General features: G+C 40.6%; 1 protein-coding gene across 4 annotated transcripts in view; it reads left to right on the top strand.

Annotated features, from left to right (window-relative positions):
- SCAPER (S-phase cyclin A associated protein in the ER) overlaps window positions 1-17,880 on the top strand; it is a 440,399-nt gene that overhangs the window by 205,627 nt on the left and 216,892 nt on the right. For all 4 annotated transcript variants that reach the window (XM_029575230.1, XM_029575228.1, XM_029575229.1 and 1 more), the window contains one exon: window positions 7,645-7,710. In XM_029575230.1, coding sequence (XP_029431090.1) covers window positions 7,645-7,710 — 66 coding nt within the window. The remainder of the gene's footprint in view (window positions 1-7,644; window positions 7,711-17,880) is intronic.

The raw sequence follows: 17,880 nt of genomic DNA, 5'->3' as shown, positions 1-17,880 counted from the left end.
GCAATTTGTAGTTTTATACTGTAATACATACATAAGAGTTATTATTATTAATGGCAAAGTAATTATAGCTAATCCCCTCCTCCTCGTGTAATAGCTGGATAACTAGGTGTATAGAATATTTATCCTGCTGAATATCCAGAACAAGTAATCTGGCTAACTTTACCTGGATAACTTGTTCACTTGCCAGTTTACTGAATATGGAACGCATGGTGATTTATTTGGTGAGTTTTGTATAGCAATTCTACTCTGCAACTGTTTGGAACTGTTATTTGATTGTTTGTTCCAAGTTGATTTTCTGCACAGTTCCAAGAAGTTAAATTATTTTATTTTTCCTGCCATTTTCATTCTGTTTCCCAACTGTACTGTCTTACAGTATTCAAGGTATGTGGGAGCATGTGCTTCTATTTACCTGTTATGCAGAGCAAGCCCCCATAATTAGCAGCATTGACTTTATTTTAAAGAAACTGTCACTCTTAGACCTTTCCTTAATTATCTGTATAGTTATAGAAGGCAGTTGCCATGGTTTGTTCCTGTTCTGTCTGGGCCCATCGTATTTATATGTTTCTCCTCTAGTCTGCACGTGTGCTTTAGGCAATTATTGCAAATAGCTCATTCTAATCCTGCCTAGAGCATGCACAGACTGAGGGAGAAACAAACTAATACAATGGGCGCATGAGACTCAACCTGCCCCCCTTTCCTCCAGAGCCCTGGCAACCCCCTCCAAACCACTCCCCCTATATCTCTAAGCAAGCCAAAGTCTGAAGGGGCAGGAATGATGCCAAATCATTCCTGCTCTGCTGGTATTGAAATTGAGAGGTTACCAGCTGTGACCCATGGCTCTCCTTTACTCTTCACATGCAGGACAAGGAGAGGCTGCACTCAGCCAGCGCCATTTTGAATTTTTAGCATTGGCGAGGCAGGAACATTTGGGCATCGCTTCTGATCCTGAAGATCTTGCCTTTCCTTGCAGTAAAGGGGGGTGGCTGGGGAGCTTCATGTTCGCACAGTCGGGTGGGGAACATCATTTTTTGACATAAGGCGGGTTTTGTTCTGGGAGGAAGGAGGAGGGTTATGTCAGGTCTGAGGGGGAGGGAGATTATAATGGTATGGGTAGTGAGGTGACTAGAAGGTATGGGATTTTCTTTGTCATTTCTGATGGGCTGTTCTGCTAGTATTGAGTAAAGTTATAGGTAGATGAATGATCAAAACAAAGCAGTAATAAATACAAAGTTGACAAAATGAGTTACAAAAAATATAAAATCACATTAACTATGATTACATTGATAATATAAAAAACTAAATAGGATAAACGATTTTGAAAATCAGCAACTGCATTATAGTCTTCAGCAGGTATTTTAGGGACAGTCAGGAAAAGCCATTGTAAACAAGTGCATTTTCAAAAACTTTCTGAATCTCCTGTAATCCTTTTCTAAGTGTAATATCAACAGAAAGGAATTCCAGCGTCTGGGGACAAGCTGTAAGAAAATCAGATTTCCTTAGGGCAGAGCTTTCCAAACTGTGTGTCGGGACACGTTAGTGTGTCGCCTGCAGTGTGCAGGTGTGTCGCGCAAGTCCGGTCAACTCTGATGCGAGTTTGGGCTTTTTTTTTTCTAGAGATTCACTTTTTTTTTCAGTTTATGGGTTGCTTATTATTGGGTGATTTTTGCTGTCAATCGCATTTTTTTGGGGGGCTTGGTGGGTGGAACGAGCCCAGCCATCCTTGCATTGGCTGCTGCTGCCGATGAAGCCTGGCCATGAGGAGTACTGACTGCAAGCAGCAGTGTCTGGTGATCATGGAAGGGAGTGAAGCACTTAACTGGCAACAATCAAAAAGACGAGGTACATGAGTGTAGGGGCCAGACATGTGCTGGGGGGAGAGAGATGAGTGAGTGGGGGGCAAACGTGCTGGGGGGAGGAGAGAGATGAGTGTGTGGGGGACAGACAATTTGTTTTATTATTGTTTCTCATAAATTATAACAATAACATGAATCTTGGAATATATATTTTTAATATAAATTTAAGGTTTTCATGAGAGAGGTTGTGTTGTGAAACATTTTATTTATGTATATATTTAAGGAAACATACATAAATTGTCGAAATATGTTTCGTTCGTTTAACCTTTAACCTCTGGTTTACTAGTAGACTGAATTACCGTGTCGTGAAATTATGTTGGTCTAAAAAGTGTGTCACCAACATGAAAAGTTTGGAAAGCTCTGCCTTAGGGCATTCCAATCTAATGTAAGGAAACAGTCAATGGTTCCTGCTGTGAGAAGGTAGGTTTTGCCTTGGTAGGTAGGAATGAGAACCCTAACCCTAACCCTAACAAAACCCAGTTACTCCGTGCCTTCTGCCAGTAACCCTCGGTGGAATATCAAGGCCACAAGATACTGCTCTTTAACGATTTCACAGCAGCGCAGAGGAAGCTGATGTCACTGGCCTGCTCAGATTTACACAAACAGGGAATTTGCTTTGCCCTCCTGTACCTGGCGAAACTGAGGGTGCATCATGATAATCGCGTGTTTTACTTCAAGTCAAAGGAGGAAGCCTCAACCTTTCTAGCAAAGCTGGATAATCCTGGAGCGGTCTAAATATTTTAACTTGCCTATCTCTGAAAGGCTAACAGCACTTGCAATTTAAAATGAGTGTGGATGGCGATAAGTGGTCAGTTACTGAGAACGATGGGGCCACAGTTAATACACTACTTGATACTACAAGTGCCGGAGTTGATACAGTTGGTAATTACAGTTTCTTGTTTTTGTATTCCATTGTGCCAGGCCGGACGTTTTACTGGACAACAGAACTCATGGACTTGGCCTGGCGGGACTCAATACCATGTTTATATGCGTTCTCAGGTTGTCTTTAGGCGCTGGGTGAATTAGGAGGGGGGTCGGAGGGAGGTACCTATCTGAGTTTGGATGGTATATTTCCCAGTTGGGAAGGTCCCCGTGCCTCTTGGGGCCTACGTGTAGTCTGTATGTGGGTATGGATGTGGGTGTGGGGTGTATGGTGGGGGGCATTGGGGTGTGTGGTAGGTTGGGAAGGGAAGGGGCTGGGAGGGGGTAGAGACCAGGGAATAATCACATGATTTTTGGTCTTGTTGGGTCTGGGGGCTCAGGCTGGGAAGCCCCGGGACTGTTTCGTAATGTGTTCAGAGCTCGGGGCCCCTTCATTTCAGCACTGCTTGTGCAGTGATCATGGCAACGGTTAAAATCACTCAATGTGGATGGTATCCACTCCCCAAAAAAGAGGAATAAATTGCTTTCCATGTTGCGACACCAACATCACAGGTAGCATTTCTCCAGGAGACGCACCTCATGGATGCAGAACATGGAAAGCTAAAAGGGGATTGGGTGGGACAATGTATATAATCCTCTTTTTCGTCTCGTAAGCGGGGTGTTGTCATTCTCATTCATAAACAATTGCCTTTTCAACTCACACGGGTGTGCCATGATAAAGAGGGAAGATATGTGTTAGCTGCCGGGGTCCTTCATCAACAGCGGGTGGCGTTTTGTAATATATATGCCCCTAACACCTATTCGCTTGAGTTTTTTTACAGGACTGGTGGGTCTACTGACAAGCCTCTCCGATCATGCCTTGGTGGTGGTGGGGGGGATTTCAATACGGTTGTCAGCAAATAGCTAGATTGCAAGCCACCCAAGCCTGTCGCCACCAATGACCTCCACTTGGGCGTCAATTTCCTATGCCAAGAACTTCAGCTGCTTGATGTGTGGCAGGTCTTGCACCCCAGTGAGCTGGATTTCACCTTGTTTTTCCAATCCACACCAGTCATATTCCCACTTGAACTATTTGCTAGTCTCTAATGCCATGTTTTCCGGGGTAGTGGACGCTACTATTGGTGTCATCTCTTTTTCCGACCATGCTCCGGTGACCCTTTCTTTGAAGTGTGGGCGAGGTCCCTTTTCATGGCGCATGCGACCTGATTTGCTTTTAGATAAAGGGTTCCACACACATCTACAAACTCAGTGGAAGGAATATCTAGAGCTAAATGCCACCCCTGAGATTTCCCCGGTTATTTATTTATTTATTTAAAGAATTTATATACCGGGGTTCCTGTATAGTATACATATCACCCCGGTTTACAAGGAACCATAACTATTGCTAAGGAACCGTAACTATCGCTTCATTTAGCGGTTTACATTGTTATGTTATGGGAAGTGGAAAGGCAGTGATGCGTGGCCATATTATATCTTATGTTTACTAGGCTATTTTCCCATTGGGAAAAACATTCAGTAAATCAAACCCAAAGAGTTTAATTATTTTTGGCACCTTTTCATTTGAAGCTAGTATGTCTACTACTGATTTCAATGTCTTGCTAAAAAGTATTATCTGTATTACAGCAACATAGTTGTGGAGAACATCTTGCCAAATAGACTTTAGAGAACATGTTAGTTCCAGCTGCTAAAAAGTAATGGGAATTCATAGGGCATTTCAGCAGTGGAGTCTTTAGTTTGTATTGCAGTTGTTACGTTATAGTCAGGAGAAGTATGCATTGACCAGTAAAATCTGAGAAAAGATGAAAGCACCACATGAGATTCCTGCAGTGAATATACAAGCTTCTATAATACTGGCTATATTTTCTTGAGCTGTTCTTCTCATCAAGAACTCTAAACCCTGCTGAACTTCATGGGATTTCAGACCTCAGAAAGATTGCTGAAGGACTAGACATTAAAGTGCTGAGAGGACTGATTATCACTGGGACCTGGAGCCTTTCATCTGTTTGAATCCAGCACTAGAGAATGTTCCGTAGTCACAGCAATTTATCTGTGTCATCACAATGGTGTCTTGCAAATCTGCTGCTCACTAAGCTATGATAAGAGCATAACATGTGAAAACCAGTGAATATTGCATCATATAAGCGTTACTGTGTGATATTTTCCCTAAAAACTCGCATCTTTTAAAATGAGCTGCTTTGCGTGCATAGTTTTTTTAAAAATGCTTGCGAAGCAGCTCATACCTACCTAATTCAGTGCAAGTTAATTAACACAGCTTGCCAAAAATAATGCAAGCTTCATTAGTTCTTGAAAAGTTAGCTGCAACTCGGGAGTTATGGCTAACTTTTCCCTGTGGCATTGGACGTTAACACACGTTTTAATGATAGGGGCAAAGGCCAGCTGCGTCATTTTGAAAAATGGCAGCAAGCGGCTCAGCGGCTAGGAGGTTCTCTGGGTTCCACTAGACATAATGGATGCCCACTAGACCACCAGGGCACAATTGAAAGGTATAAGCAGGTGTTGAAACCAAGGGGGAGGGGTTTGATCATGGGGGAGTTTGGATGAGGGGAGCAGGTGACTTTGGTTCAAAGGGAACGATTTGAGAAGAGGGTGAGGCATCATCGCACGACTTAGAAATCTTTTTTTGTATTCTTCTTTTTATACCCTGGGCTGCTACCTCCACAGGTGGCAGGGAACTGAAAGGGGGTCTACCCAAACCCCCGGGGAAAATGTACCTGGTTGTGGGGGAATGTTTTTCCTTGAGAAAAAAATCTCAGGGAGCCAGTGTACTATTTTTGCGTGGGAGGTGAAAAATAACACAGGATCCCCACCCCCACCCGCGGTATTCTCCCATCCCATGATAAAATATCGGGGCTTAGTAAATGACCCCCCTGAGCCTGCTTCAGGACTCAGCTTGTGCTATGCCTGATCTAAAGAGCGTAGAATTCTTCTGCTTAAGATGGGGAGCTTCCTCGTATTTAGTCACAAATGAGACTAGGATTTCTGCCTCATTCCTCACAATTCCATGACTCTAGTACATATCAACAGAGGACTGACTGCCCTCAATTTCCTCCACCAGAGACACCCCCCCAGTAACTCTCAAATGTCAGGGCACATGGGATTCCATGCACTGTGCAGTTATCTATCCCATTATTTTAAAGGATTTATTGTTAGAAATGAAGGCCCAGCACAGTCTGCTCAATAGTACCTCTTCTTGCCTTGCCTTTCCCAGACAGTGAGGTTTTTAACATATATCTTTTCTGAACAAGCCTCTTTGTTTCCCTTAAAGATTTGGCATCTAGTTTATACTCAGCTTTTCCTTTTTTGCTCAACGTATAAACCTAGTGGCTTCCTTGTATAGCTCAAAGGAGTGCATTTGCCACTGTGCAAGATGTTTTTTTTTTCACAATAAAGCTTCTGTGGTTGAGACTTGAGCATTTAAATTTTCTGCATATCTCAAGTTTCTTAGCATTTGTGCCAAATGTATTAAATGTTAATAGATTGCTGCAATGAGCCCTGTCTTAGGTTGATGGACTGATGATGGCTTTCACCTGTTGGCCCAGGCAAGCTGGAGCCAAGCTAAGCAGTGGCAAAGAAGTATTGTCTCAAGTTTTCCAGAACTTTGGCACGAGGCCAGTGTAAACAAAAATACTTTTAAGTGTCTGAACAGGTTTGTGCTGCAGAGACTTGCTTACATTTTCCAAAGTAAAACATCTATTCATTCAGAGAGGTATTTATTTTTGTATTGTGTAGCTGGTGAGGTGTATAAAGTTATCATACTGTCATCAGTATCTCATAAACTTTACTATACCTGCAGATGCATTGGGAACACTATTTTAGTTCTAAATTTTTTGGAAAAAAAAAAAATTGAACTCTTTTCCTATTGTGCAACTTGTCAAAACTAGCAGTATGGTTTTCCAGTGGAGACATGACTATTTTTCTTGGCATTGTATATTCCAATTACAACTTATTATGATTTTGCTTAAAGTTTTTGTTAGCATAAGTGCAGTTAACTTACAAAGTAGCCATTTTGCGTCTTCTGATTGTCTGCAGTTCTATACTGTAAGAATAGCAAAGGAATTGATATAAAAGACATACTATTGTAATTCACTGCACGTGGGTGTTAACTAAATCAACTTAAAGCGATTCAGCTGGTCCAGAATACGGCTACTAGGATTATTTTTGGAGTCTCAAAATATGAACATGTTTCTCCTCCTCTTCAGCAACTCCAGAGTAGAATTGTTTTCAAGTTACTTTATCTGTCTTTATAAGGCTTTTACTAAAAAGAAGCCTGAATACTTGGTAAAACTTCTTTTATCTTATATTTATTTATTTATTTAAAGTCTTTTATATACCGAAGTATAGCAATCTGCCTTCTCTCCGGTTTACAGTATAAACCTGAGCAGACAAATTCCATCGCCACAGGATATTATTTTGGAAAGTACTAGGCAAACTACCTTCCAAAATCACATTCCTCTTTGGAACTCACTCCCACTCGATTTATGAATGGAGCAAAACTTTTTGAAAATTAGAAATGTGTAAAGGCCTGGCTTTTTATACATGTTTTTGATTGAATTTTAACTTTTATGCTTATCTTATGTTATTGGTTTGTTTTATTGTTGTTTGATTTTGACTGATGCTTTGTTTTTATTGTATACCAATTTAATATCTGAAAATCAGTATAGAAAAAATAAATTGCCATTACCACTACCGTACATTTCATCTATAGTGATACTACTTTAGATATGTAGATACTAGTTTTGGGAATGCTTTACTGAACACTAGTTTTGGGAATGCTTTACTCAACCATAGTTTGGTAGTTCAGGATTTTTTGTGTAATATCAGTTTAGTGTCAAGTATTACTGTGTTGTATGGCAATTGATATTTATCTTTGTGATATTTTTTTTTTCAGGGCAAAGGAATATGAGAGCGTGATGGAAGCAAAGAACTCAGTCTCTGACTCACCTTATAAAGCAAAGTAAGCTCATAAATGGTTACTATATATCTCCCTGTTATTAGGATCTGACTTTCTAGATAGACATTGCAGGCCTGTTGTATTCTACACATCAATGCACTTATTACTTGAATTTTCCAGAGGTAGTAGAAGTACATGATGTGATTCTTAATAATCTATTTCACTGGAAATCTGGAATGTGCTGGAATGTCCCTCTCTGATAATTTTCAGAGAATTAAAAACCGGAAAATTATCAGACAAACTGGAAATGATAACATCTAGACCCGGCTAGATATGAGCAGTTGAAAAATAGATTGCAAAAGTGTGATTCATTAGATTTAGGGATAATGTCATCTCTTATGCAGAGCTTTACAAATAGCATTCAGTGAAAGAAGAAGAGGGAATCGAGATAGATAAGTTAATTCAACTAATAGGAAAAGGTAAGAAAGGAAATAACACAAAAATATTTGGCAAAGGAAAGCATATTACATTGAGTCAACTGATAGCTTTATGTATCTCTTACACGTGGCAGTCTGGGAAACTTCCAGAATTTGAGCTTAATACCCTATCAGTTATGTCAATTGCAAATTCTATCTTTGGAGAAGCACTTACAAATTATGAGATTATTCTGTGTGAATATGGTCCAGAGATTAGATATAAGGATGATGGAAGCATGGCTCTCATAATCCTTGCTGATAAGAACTTTGAATTGGATGTAGTATGAGATGTACTGGAGCTCATAGATAGTGTGATGTGAAGAAGGCAATACTAAAATATTCAGAAACTTGGAGGTTACATAGTCCTTTCTACTAAGTGTATTTATTTAACCTTTTTGATTTTTTAGATAGTATGGCAAAGGTTACTAATGGATGAAACAGAGAAACCTTTTGGCTCTTAGTCGAGGATCCTGATTAGGGATTATTCTTTTTTCACCAAATATTCAATACTTGTTCTTAATTTAAGGTTTTCAGACCTTGCGGTAAATTATCAGGTATTCAGTAATTTCTCCTTACTAAAAGATGGTTAGGAAAAATAAAAGCAAAAATTAAGTAATTTGTTGAGTAGACTTTTATTTTTGACTTGTAGGAAAAACCTTTTGGGCAATACATGTATAGATATACATAGGATTTGAGTGCAGTTGTCATTAGATATATGCAAAATTTTTCATATTTCTGTGACTAGACTCCTCAAAGTATATGTAAATTGAAAACATTTTGGTACACTATTCCTGAATAACTAATTCTTGTAACTGCATTGGTGCCTGTGCTTGCTAACCTCCAGAGCAGGAGCAAGGCTGGACCCAAATAGAGGAGGCTTGTGCAGTACAGGACTGGCCTGGCACCAGGATTTTCTGATTGGACCGACCACCTCCTCTCGGATTGAGACCTCAGGTTTTGGTGACTGGCAGGGCTTTACAGAAGAGTCACGTGCAGATGGATATAAAAGGACATCCACTAAGGAATACTGAGCTACAGGCACAAGACAAAAGGGTGTCTACAAGCAACATAGAACAGGGAGTGTACGACAAAATACAGAATAAACAGCCAAGACAAAGACAAGGCTGGAACAAGGACTCAGATAAGGCCAGAATACTAGGGCTAAATGGTCAAACAGAAGGCCAAATACTAGGGTCAAATGGACAAACAGAAGGCCAGATACAAGGACTAGAGCTAGAAGCCAAAACAAGGCATTCCCTTTCATGTTTCTGACTTGTAAGGGAGAAAAATGGAACAACAATGCTTCATGAACTTTCCTGCTACTGTGTTGGACTATTTAGGTGAAATCTGAAGTTTTATAAAAAAAAAAAAAAAGTAAAAAATAAGCTAAACCATAAAAATAAAAAAATTGCAATTTTCAGATTTCCATTGGTTTTAGATGCTAACAAAGAGATTCCTTACCTTCAGAAAACACTTGACTAAGATTTAATATAATTTAATTTACATATTTATATCCCACCTTCATGGATAAAATCCTCAAAGGAAACAATTACAATAAGATCAGTAGATTGGTAGAGCATGATACTCTTAATTTCAGAGTCATGACTTCAAGCCCTATGTTGGGCGAGAGATATTCATTTAGTTTCTTCCAGAAAATGTTAGTGAAGTACCTAGTGACTCTGTGTGTGAATTCGTAAGCATCATAAAATGCAGGAATTAAATATAATAGTTTCAAACAATGAGAACATAGATGCCAACTCTTTGCCACCAGCCCAACTAGCTCGGTAGAGCATGAGACTCTTAATCTGAGGGTCATGGGTTCAAGCCCCACATTGGGCAAGGGAGATTAAATTTCTTTGGCAGTAGAAAAGGACCGGAAGGCTCATCTGCATACCAGCATCCCCCAGAAGAGGACTCCAGAAGTCACAGTGAACGATCCAGACTTTGAACTCCACAGCTCTAGCTTCCAGAAGCTGCATACCCTTTGCAGTAGAAGAGGACTGAAAGTGTGCGCCATTAGGCGCGCAAAACTCAAACCTCTCAATCCATGGAGAGAAGATCAACTTGCTGGTGGTTGAAGAGGATCAGTAAGTATAGCTTTGGGAAATCTTAGGACTTAAGAAACTTTGGAGAGAGGTGAAATAGAGGGGTATATTCTCATAGGACAAGCAGGATGGTAGTCCTCACATGTGGGTGACATCATCAGATGGAGCCCAGCACAGAAAACTTTTCTCAACATTTTTAGAAACTTTGGCACACTGAGCATGCTCAGCATGCCACTATCCACACATCCATGCGGGGTCTCTCTTCAGGTTTTTTTTTCCGCAGAGCTACTGTCTCGCGGTGGAGGAGCTCATGCTCTTTTTTGCAGGAAACATACCATAAAGTGTGTGTTTTTTCACTTTTTCTTCCTGCATTGGGTCTCTCTCTAATTTCCCGTTGGTTATTTTTTTTCATTGGTTAGTGAGTTTTTCTTTCTTTTCCTCTCCTTTGGTGTCCGCCAGTCTTCGTGTCCTTGCGGTCTTCTGTGCGCCTTATGGTGGCAACGGGCTTCCATTGGTGCCCCCCCAACTATGTACTTAACAGATCCTGTGCGTGTGGGAATCGTGCGATTTTTGGGGCTGCGACTTGTGTGCTCACATGAGCTCCATGCCAGGCTGGATAAGATGGAGAAGGTTTTTGGATCAGGGAAGTCTGATCCTCCCATGCTGGCATTGATGCCATCGACACCCAAGGACCGGGGGAACCGCTCATCCTTGTCCCCTCGATGTCTCCTCCTCCTCCGAGGCCTTCGGTTGAGGAGGGCACTGGAGAAGTCCCAGACCTCTAGATCATCATCCTTGTCCTCAGCGCCAGGGAAAAACCAGGCTGAGCACCGTGGGAGATCTCGGAAGTACCACCATTAGTCTCCATCCTAGTGCAGTGCAGGGCTCGGGTTGGCCACAGTGGTTGCCACCTTGCCCCCGAAGTGGCCTCGTCCTCCCCTGCGTCCGGTGGACCGAGGCCATCCACACCAATTCTGATGTTAGGCACTTCAGCGTCCTGAGGAGGAGCTTGCCTCGCCTCTCCCCTCTCAGCGTGCCCTTTCATCGGAGGCTTTGTGCGACAGGGAGCCGGAGCTCCTGCCACCGGTGCCAGTGCTTCCCTCGCTTTCCTTAATCCCCTTTTTTGTTGTGGGGGCTGCCTGTATCTAGGGATTCACCCATATGTAAGGACTGCCATTCTGCTTGTCCTTGGGCAAAGCAAAGTTGCTTACCTGTAACAGGTGTTCACTGAAAACAGCAGGACATCATTCTTCATGAAATCTGCTCACTACCCCGTGGGTTTGTTCCTTTTTTATGTTCTTCGTAATTCTATGTTACAAGACTGAGGGAACCCCGCATGGACGCATGGTATATTGCATGTCAGAGCATGCTCAGAGAGATTCAGTCAGAGTTCTAGAAACTTTGGCATACATTTTTCATCCTGTGCTCCATCAGATGATGTCACTCATGTGTGAAGTTGACATCCTGCTGTCCTCGGAGAACACCTGTTACAGGTAAGCAATTCTGCTTTCAATGGGACAGAAAAAGGGTGGATGTGCTCCCTCTTCACAAAGGTGGCAACAGAGATGGGGATGGGATCTAGAAGCCGATTAGTCTTACCTCAGTGTTGGGAAAACTAATGGAGACTATTCTGAAGGAAAGAATAATAGGCTAACTGCATTCTAGTGGTTTGCAGGACCCAAGGCAGATTGTGTAAAACTAATCTGATTGATTTTTTTTGATCAGGTAATTAGAGAATTAGATTGACAGTGTACTTGGATTTTAGCAAAACATTTGATACTGTCCCACATAGGAGGCTCATTAATAAACTGAGTGGCTGGGGTGGGACCCAAGGTAGTGTTTGGATAACCATCAAAAATATGTTTGGCTTAATTATGGCCAGCACTTTCCGGCCTAAGCTGCTGACCTGCGAATATGCTATACATCAAAATACATAGCAATCCTATGAGGAAGCTCCGCCAAACATCTAATAAAGCAAACCATATACCAAACAGTTGACAGTGTCTAGATTATCCTAGTGAATAAACATTCACTGGCTCACATCCCTTTCGCACCTCACTCACTTCCCAACTCCATTCTTAAACCTTTCTTACAAATTCTCCCTCAGTGCTATTGATCCACAAACTTATAATGATCCCCATCTACATTTCTCTCTGTTGTAAGACGAGCATAGATTCTTTCCCACCCCATGCAGCAATAAATTCAGCATCCACTTGATAGAAGCCCACAAGAGAATTTTTTTCAGTTGCAGGACCTGCAGGGAATGGCAGTATCACAAATATAAAGTAATTATTATATTGGAACCTCCAACTATATGATGCACATTATTTATGAATTTATTAATTACTCGGACTAGAGTTGATCAAAGTTCATTTTAATCAGAACGAGGACTCATTTAGTTTGTCTAACATTAGAGTTTGTGTTGAGAGTTTTATCACTTAACGTATAGTTGATATAACGATAATTTAAGTGATTTAGAAAGTTAGAGGCAGTTTCACAGTTTCTAAAATAGCACTACACCTTACTGACCACAAGGTTGCCCAGATTTAATTCAGAGTAGTCACAACAAATTACCCTAAACTAAAGGTAATTTTAGAACTCAATATTAAAAGTTAAAGTTTGTTCTTTCACCACGTTGGCAAGCACTATCTGAAGAAGCTGGGGAGTTTCTCTGTGTATGAAGGTATCTGCATCTGCGTCCATCTATGCTGGTCTGGAGGCTTAGGAGCTGGGCAAAGGCATCTTGGATCAGTGTCTCTTTGCTCCAGAGATCAGGCAGGGATGTTGCAGGCAACTTCTGGTCTTAAGGGTGTGGTTCATGGATATTTGTGAGAGCTCTCAGATGGCAGAATCCCAGTTTTTTTGTTCACTCGCTTTTATAGAAATGAATGTGCGTAATTCATGCACAGACCATGCCTATGGATGAGGGCCAAGTATTGCTCTCCGATTGTAAATTTCACCCCTTTTTATAAAAGTGAAGAGTTCATGTTAGCATAGAGAACTGCATAATTTCAAACTGACATTAAAGTCAGTATTAAAACTCTTTGTTTCAACAGAGCTAACAGCAGAAGGACTGGTGCCCATGCCAGTATAGGTTTTACAGCCTAGGGATTCCTTCTGCAAGGCCTGCATTTTTCAGTTCTGTCTTATGTAGAAGAATGTCAGTAATGCTTTGCTCTCCATCTTCCAATTTTGTTTGGTTCACAGAGATCAAAGTCCTTTTTTTTTTTTTTTTTAATCTGTTTTATTCAAAGTACAGAGAAGCAACAATACAGTCATGCCTCAATCAATACAATAACATTAACCAAAAATATAAGATATACTCAGAAAATGTTGGCCTGAATTATCCCTATAGTCCAGCATTTCGGAATTCACTGCCTGCACAAGTGCAAGCAAGGACCTTTGCTTTCAGTTTTTATTTTATTTTGCCTGGCATTTTCAATGTTGGAACAAAAAAGAAATCTGTAGAAAATTGACTTTTCCGCAGATTTTCTCCTGTTTGTTTGTAGCAATAAAGAGGAGACTCACTCTGTCCCTGCTCAGAGCTCACAAGCATCTAGGAATGTTCCTAGAGCCAGACCAAGGTGCAGAATGCCCAGATTAAAAGAAAAACACCCAAAAACAACAATTCCCAGGGTCCCTCGGACAAAAGCAAGCTGGTTACAAGCAGGGAGAGGGAAGACCCAGAGAGGCTGGGCCCTGGAGGAACTACTCATGAGGCAAAAACAGGATCTAGACTGGGAGGACGTACTGCTCAGAGAGGATGGGACTACTTCCTGAACAGTAGAGGAAAAGCTCTTTCCAGGAAGGGAAGCAGAAGAGCTTCAGAACCCATAGAGATTGGAGCAACAAAGGAGCCTCAAAATAATAGGCCCCAGCTGGGGTTTAGGACAAAGATCTTTCTTATGCCAAAAAAAAAGAGAGAATGAAAAACAGACACCTGAGGACTGCACACAAGGTGGATTTCAGTGGTAGGAAAAGGGAGGTTGAAATCCCCAGCAGTATTATACTGCTGAAGGAGGGGACGTATATGCAAAAGTGACTTGTTAATACATTTCTCTGCTCGAAGTTTGTTACAATACTGTCATTGGATGTTTGGGAAAAAAAACTGCTGGCAGTCTCACAATGTCATGAGAGAGCCTCTGTCAGGAACCTTTTTTTTTTTTGTTACACACAGAGGGGCCGACGCAATAAGATGGGCACTCATATTAAGTGTCCATTTTCCTGATGCAGTATTTAGATGAGGGGTTAAGCAAAAAAGGGCGTGCTGGAGAAAAATTGTGCATCCATGGGGCTCAAATGAATCGGGTGCTCATAATTGCACTCAATACGAGTGTCTGTTTTTATCCGCTTCTTCAGGCCAATTTCTCTATTATTTTGCTGAGGTTGCTGAAGACGCCCATAACTAAATGCCCCTTGCTATGGGCGTCTAAATTGTGCGGCCATAAGAATTTTTTTTTTTACCAAGCCAATATACATTTATTTTTCAACACTGTAAGCAGTAAATTTTAAGTGTCACAACAATAGTAGGTAGAAGGACACACAGAGGACTGTATTTTTTTTTTTTTTTAATGAGCCCTTGACTCGTGAATTGACTTTACGCAACCTCCGGAGCTTGGGTTAAATTTATGGCATTAAAAAGTGTGCGTTGAGTGGATTCATAAACTATATGGAAACCCTCAAGTTGTGTAAAAGTCATTGGAGGAGTATCAGAACATTTTCCGCTAAAGAGGGGAACAAGGCAGAGGTGCCCACTTTCCCTCATCCTATTTGCACTGTTTATGGAACCACTGGCAGAAAGGATAAGGGAAAATAGGAATATAAAAGGGATTAGTATGTGAATTTGATCATAAAATATCGCTTTTTGTGGATGATGTCATTCTTTGATCTCCTTGCTGGTTTGGGCAGAGGAACTTGACCACTATGGACGTTTGTCAGCTTTCAAGGTGAATATGGCCAATTCAGAGATTTTCAGATTCTCAAAGCTCCCAGACAAAGGTTACATTTTAGCTTCCCATTTAAATGGGTGAAGGAGTGTGTCAAATATTTAGGAGGAAAAATAGGAAAAGATTACCATCAATTAGCCCAATTAAATTTTGCCCAGTTGATTGGAGACATTAAATTAGATATTCATAAATGGAGCAACCTTATTCTCCCATGACTAGGTAGGATTGCTGTCTTAAAGATGAGCGCTTTACTGAGGCTAGGGTTACTTATTTCAAATACTTCCTGTGGCTGTCCCTAAACCGGGACCTTCAGGCAATCCAGACTAAATATATGGAATTTATATGGCAGTGGAAAGCTCCTCGAATAGCCAAGCAGGTGCTGTATATGCCTACGGGTTGAGGGGGATTATGGGTATTCCCAATGTTGACAGTTGTTATAATGAAACACAATCTGGGCGACCTTGGAATGGCATAAGTCAACTGGGAAGAAACAATGGGTATCTATTGAGGAACATTTTACCGGAGTATTCCGTTTCATGTGTGTCCCTGGTTGCGTAAAGGGCATCCCAGAATACTGGGTATTAGGAATCCATTCACCAGGTGGACCCTAGAAGTTTGGCACTCTGTTAGGGAAAGTTTGGTTTTGTGGGGCAAGTACTCACCATTAACACCTATTGGTTATAACAAGGAGTTTCCAGCGGGTCTAGAAGGCTTCCGGTTTCATTCTTGGGAACACAAAGGCCTTAAATGCTTAGGTCAGATACTTTACCCAAGAGGTTGGACTAGTTTTGAAGATTTACAATCTAAAGATGACCTGGAGAATAAAGATCATTTTGAATATTTACAGCTGCGATCTTAAATGCATTGATGTATAGCAAAAATTGGTGTGGGGAAAGCTTATTCTATATTTGTAAGATACGTTATTAAAGGTCTACCTATGAAAGGATTTATTACCAATATATATTAAGTCATGTGGATCCCCAGGTGGTGGTCATAAGCATGAAAAAGACTGGTCAGTGGACTTAGGATGTACAAATGATGAAGAGGATTGGGGAAGTATAAGGTGGAGGGTGTGTAAATCCTCTCTTGCTGTTTTTTTGGTGGAAAACTTGTATAAAATATACTTTCGATGGTACTATACTTCAGTGCAACTGAAGGCTATATTTCCAACAATGTCTGGTCTTTGTTGGAGAGAGTGTGGGGAACAAACGACACTGGGGGGACATATCTGGTGGGCTTACTCATGAAGTATACCTTATTGGGATATGGTACAAACTTTAACTAAGGACATTACACAGTTTAGTGTGGAGAAGGATCCAATGATTTTTCTTTTATCAGCTTCTGTTGAGCAGATGCCACCTACGATTGATCATTTAATGACATAGATATTGCTAGTGGCAAGATGTGAGCTTGCCACTCATTGGAAGTGTAGAGATCCCCTTGCAAGCTTGCTGTCTATAAAAGATTGCTGCATATTTGTCAGATGAAGCTAACGGTGATTCATCATAACCACATGGGAAAATTTGAAAAGATGTGGAAAGCCTTCAATACTTGGAATAGAGATAATGGCTCATTTTTCCTAGAAGATTGATAGATGGGGGGCTGGGGGGCTTTGGAGGGGGAAGCATTATGTAATTTGATTCTTCTGCAAGAAAAGTTGGCTTTGTTTCATTATTGGATAAAACTTTAATATTTATTTATTTATTTATTTAAAGTTTTTTTATACCGATTTTCCTGCATAAAATGCATATCAAACCGGTTTACAATGAAACAGAATGAGCAGGAAGTAAAATTCCTTAGTCTAATACATTTAAACGTCAATAATGAAATAATTTTAAACAAAGCAAAAAGCTAAATAACATTAATAAAAGTTAAATTATTAACATAAACATAAATATAATTATATTAGAAGGAGCACAAAGGTTAGCATGAAGGGGAGCACAAAGGGGAAAACCCCTTTGTCACGCCCGGCACGCGATGCCTGGTGTAATTGCGCCGTTAATCGGGTCGCCGCTGGCTGGTCGTCATGACGTCAGGGGGGGCGAGGCTTCACATCGCTGATTTTCTCTTTTAACATCTCAGTTCATTTTTACTATTTTTTTGTGTCTTTTTCTCACAAGATGTAGTTTTCTTTAAGTTTTAATATTTTAAAAGCTTAAATTGAAAAGAAAAAGTATGCCTTCAGCACCCTGCGATTTCCTGCATTGGGGGTAATAGCTAAAAGTCTCATCTACATGGAATTTATATATGATGGGTGCTATCGGCCTCACATTTGTTTGGGCATGCATTTTGGACGCACAAATAACCTTATAGCATCAGGTGCTAGTCTAGCATATTCAAAACACGCATCCAACCATGCATAGACCTGTGTGCTAGGCTGAGCGCACTTTATTGCATTGGCTCCAGGGACTGAAAGGGACAGCAATCACCCGAGTTTGCTAATTACTGCTGCAGCAAGTGAGAAGGGAACAGTTTACCTGCAGATTTTTTAAAATATAAATTTAGTTTTAGTTTATTAGCATTTCTGTACGGTCACATCGGCAAGGCCTTCACAACGGTTTACAAATTAAGACAAGCAAGAAAATACATTATTTTGTTAAAATAGTAACAGCTAAAAACTACATAAAAGAAGAAAAATTAAATTAGCTGTTAGAGTAAAAGATGTATAATGAAATAAAAACATTAAGCCTAAAACAAAGTATCATATTACATAAAAATATAAATAATACTATCAAGCTTTTAAATTCAATTAATATTGCTAAAATA

Source organism: Rhinatrema bivittatum, chromosome 13 (assembly GCF_901001135.1).
Source record: "Rhinatrema bivittatum chromosome 13, aRhiBiv1.1, whole genome shotgun sequence".
In the NCBI taxonomy this organism is placed as follows: Eukaryota; Metazoa; Chordata; class Amphibia; order Gymnophiona; family Rhinatrematidae; genus Rhinatrema; species Rhinatrema bivittatum.
Note: the sequence above shows the minus strand (reverse complement) of the source record. Positions and strands in the feature narration are given on the sequence as shown.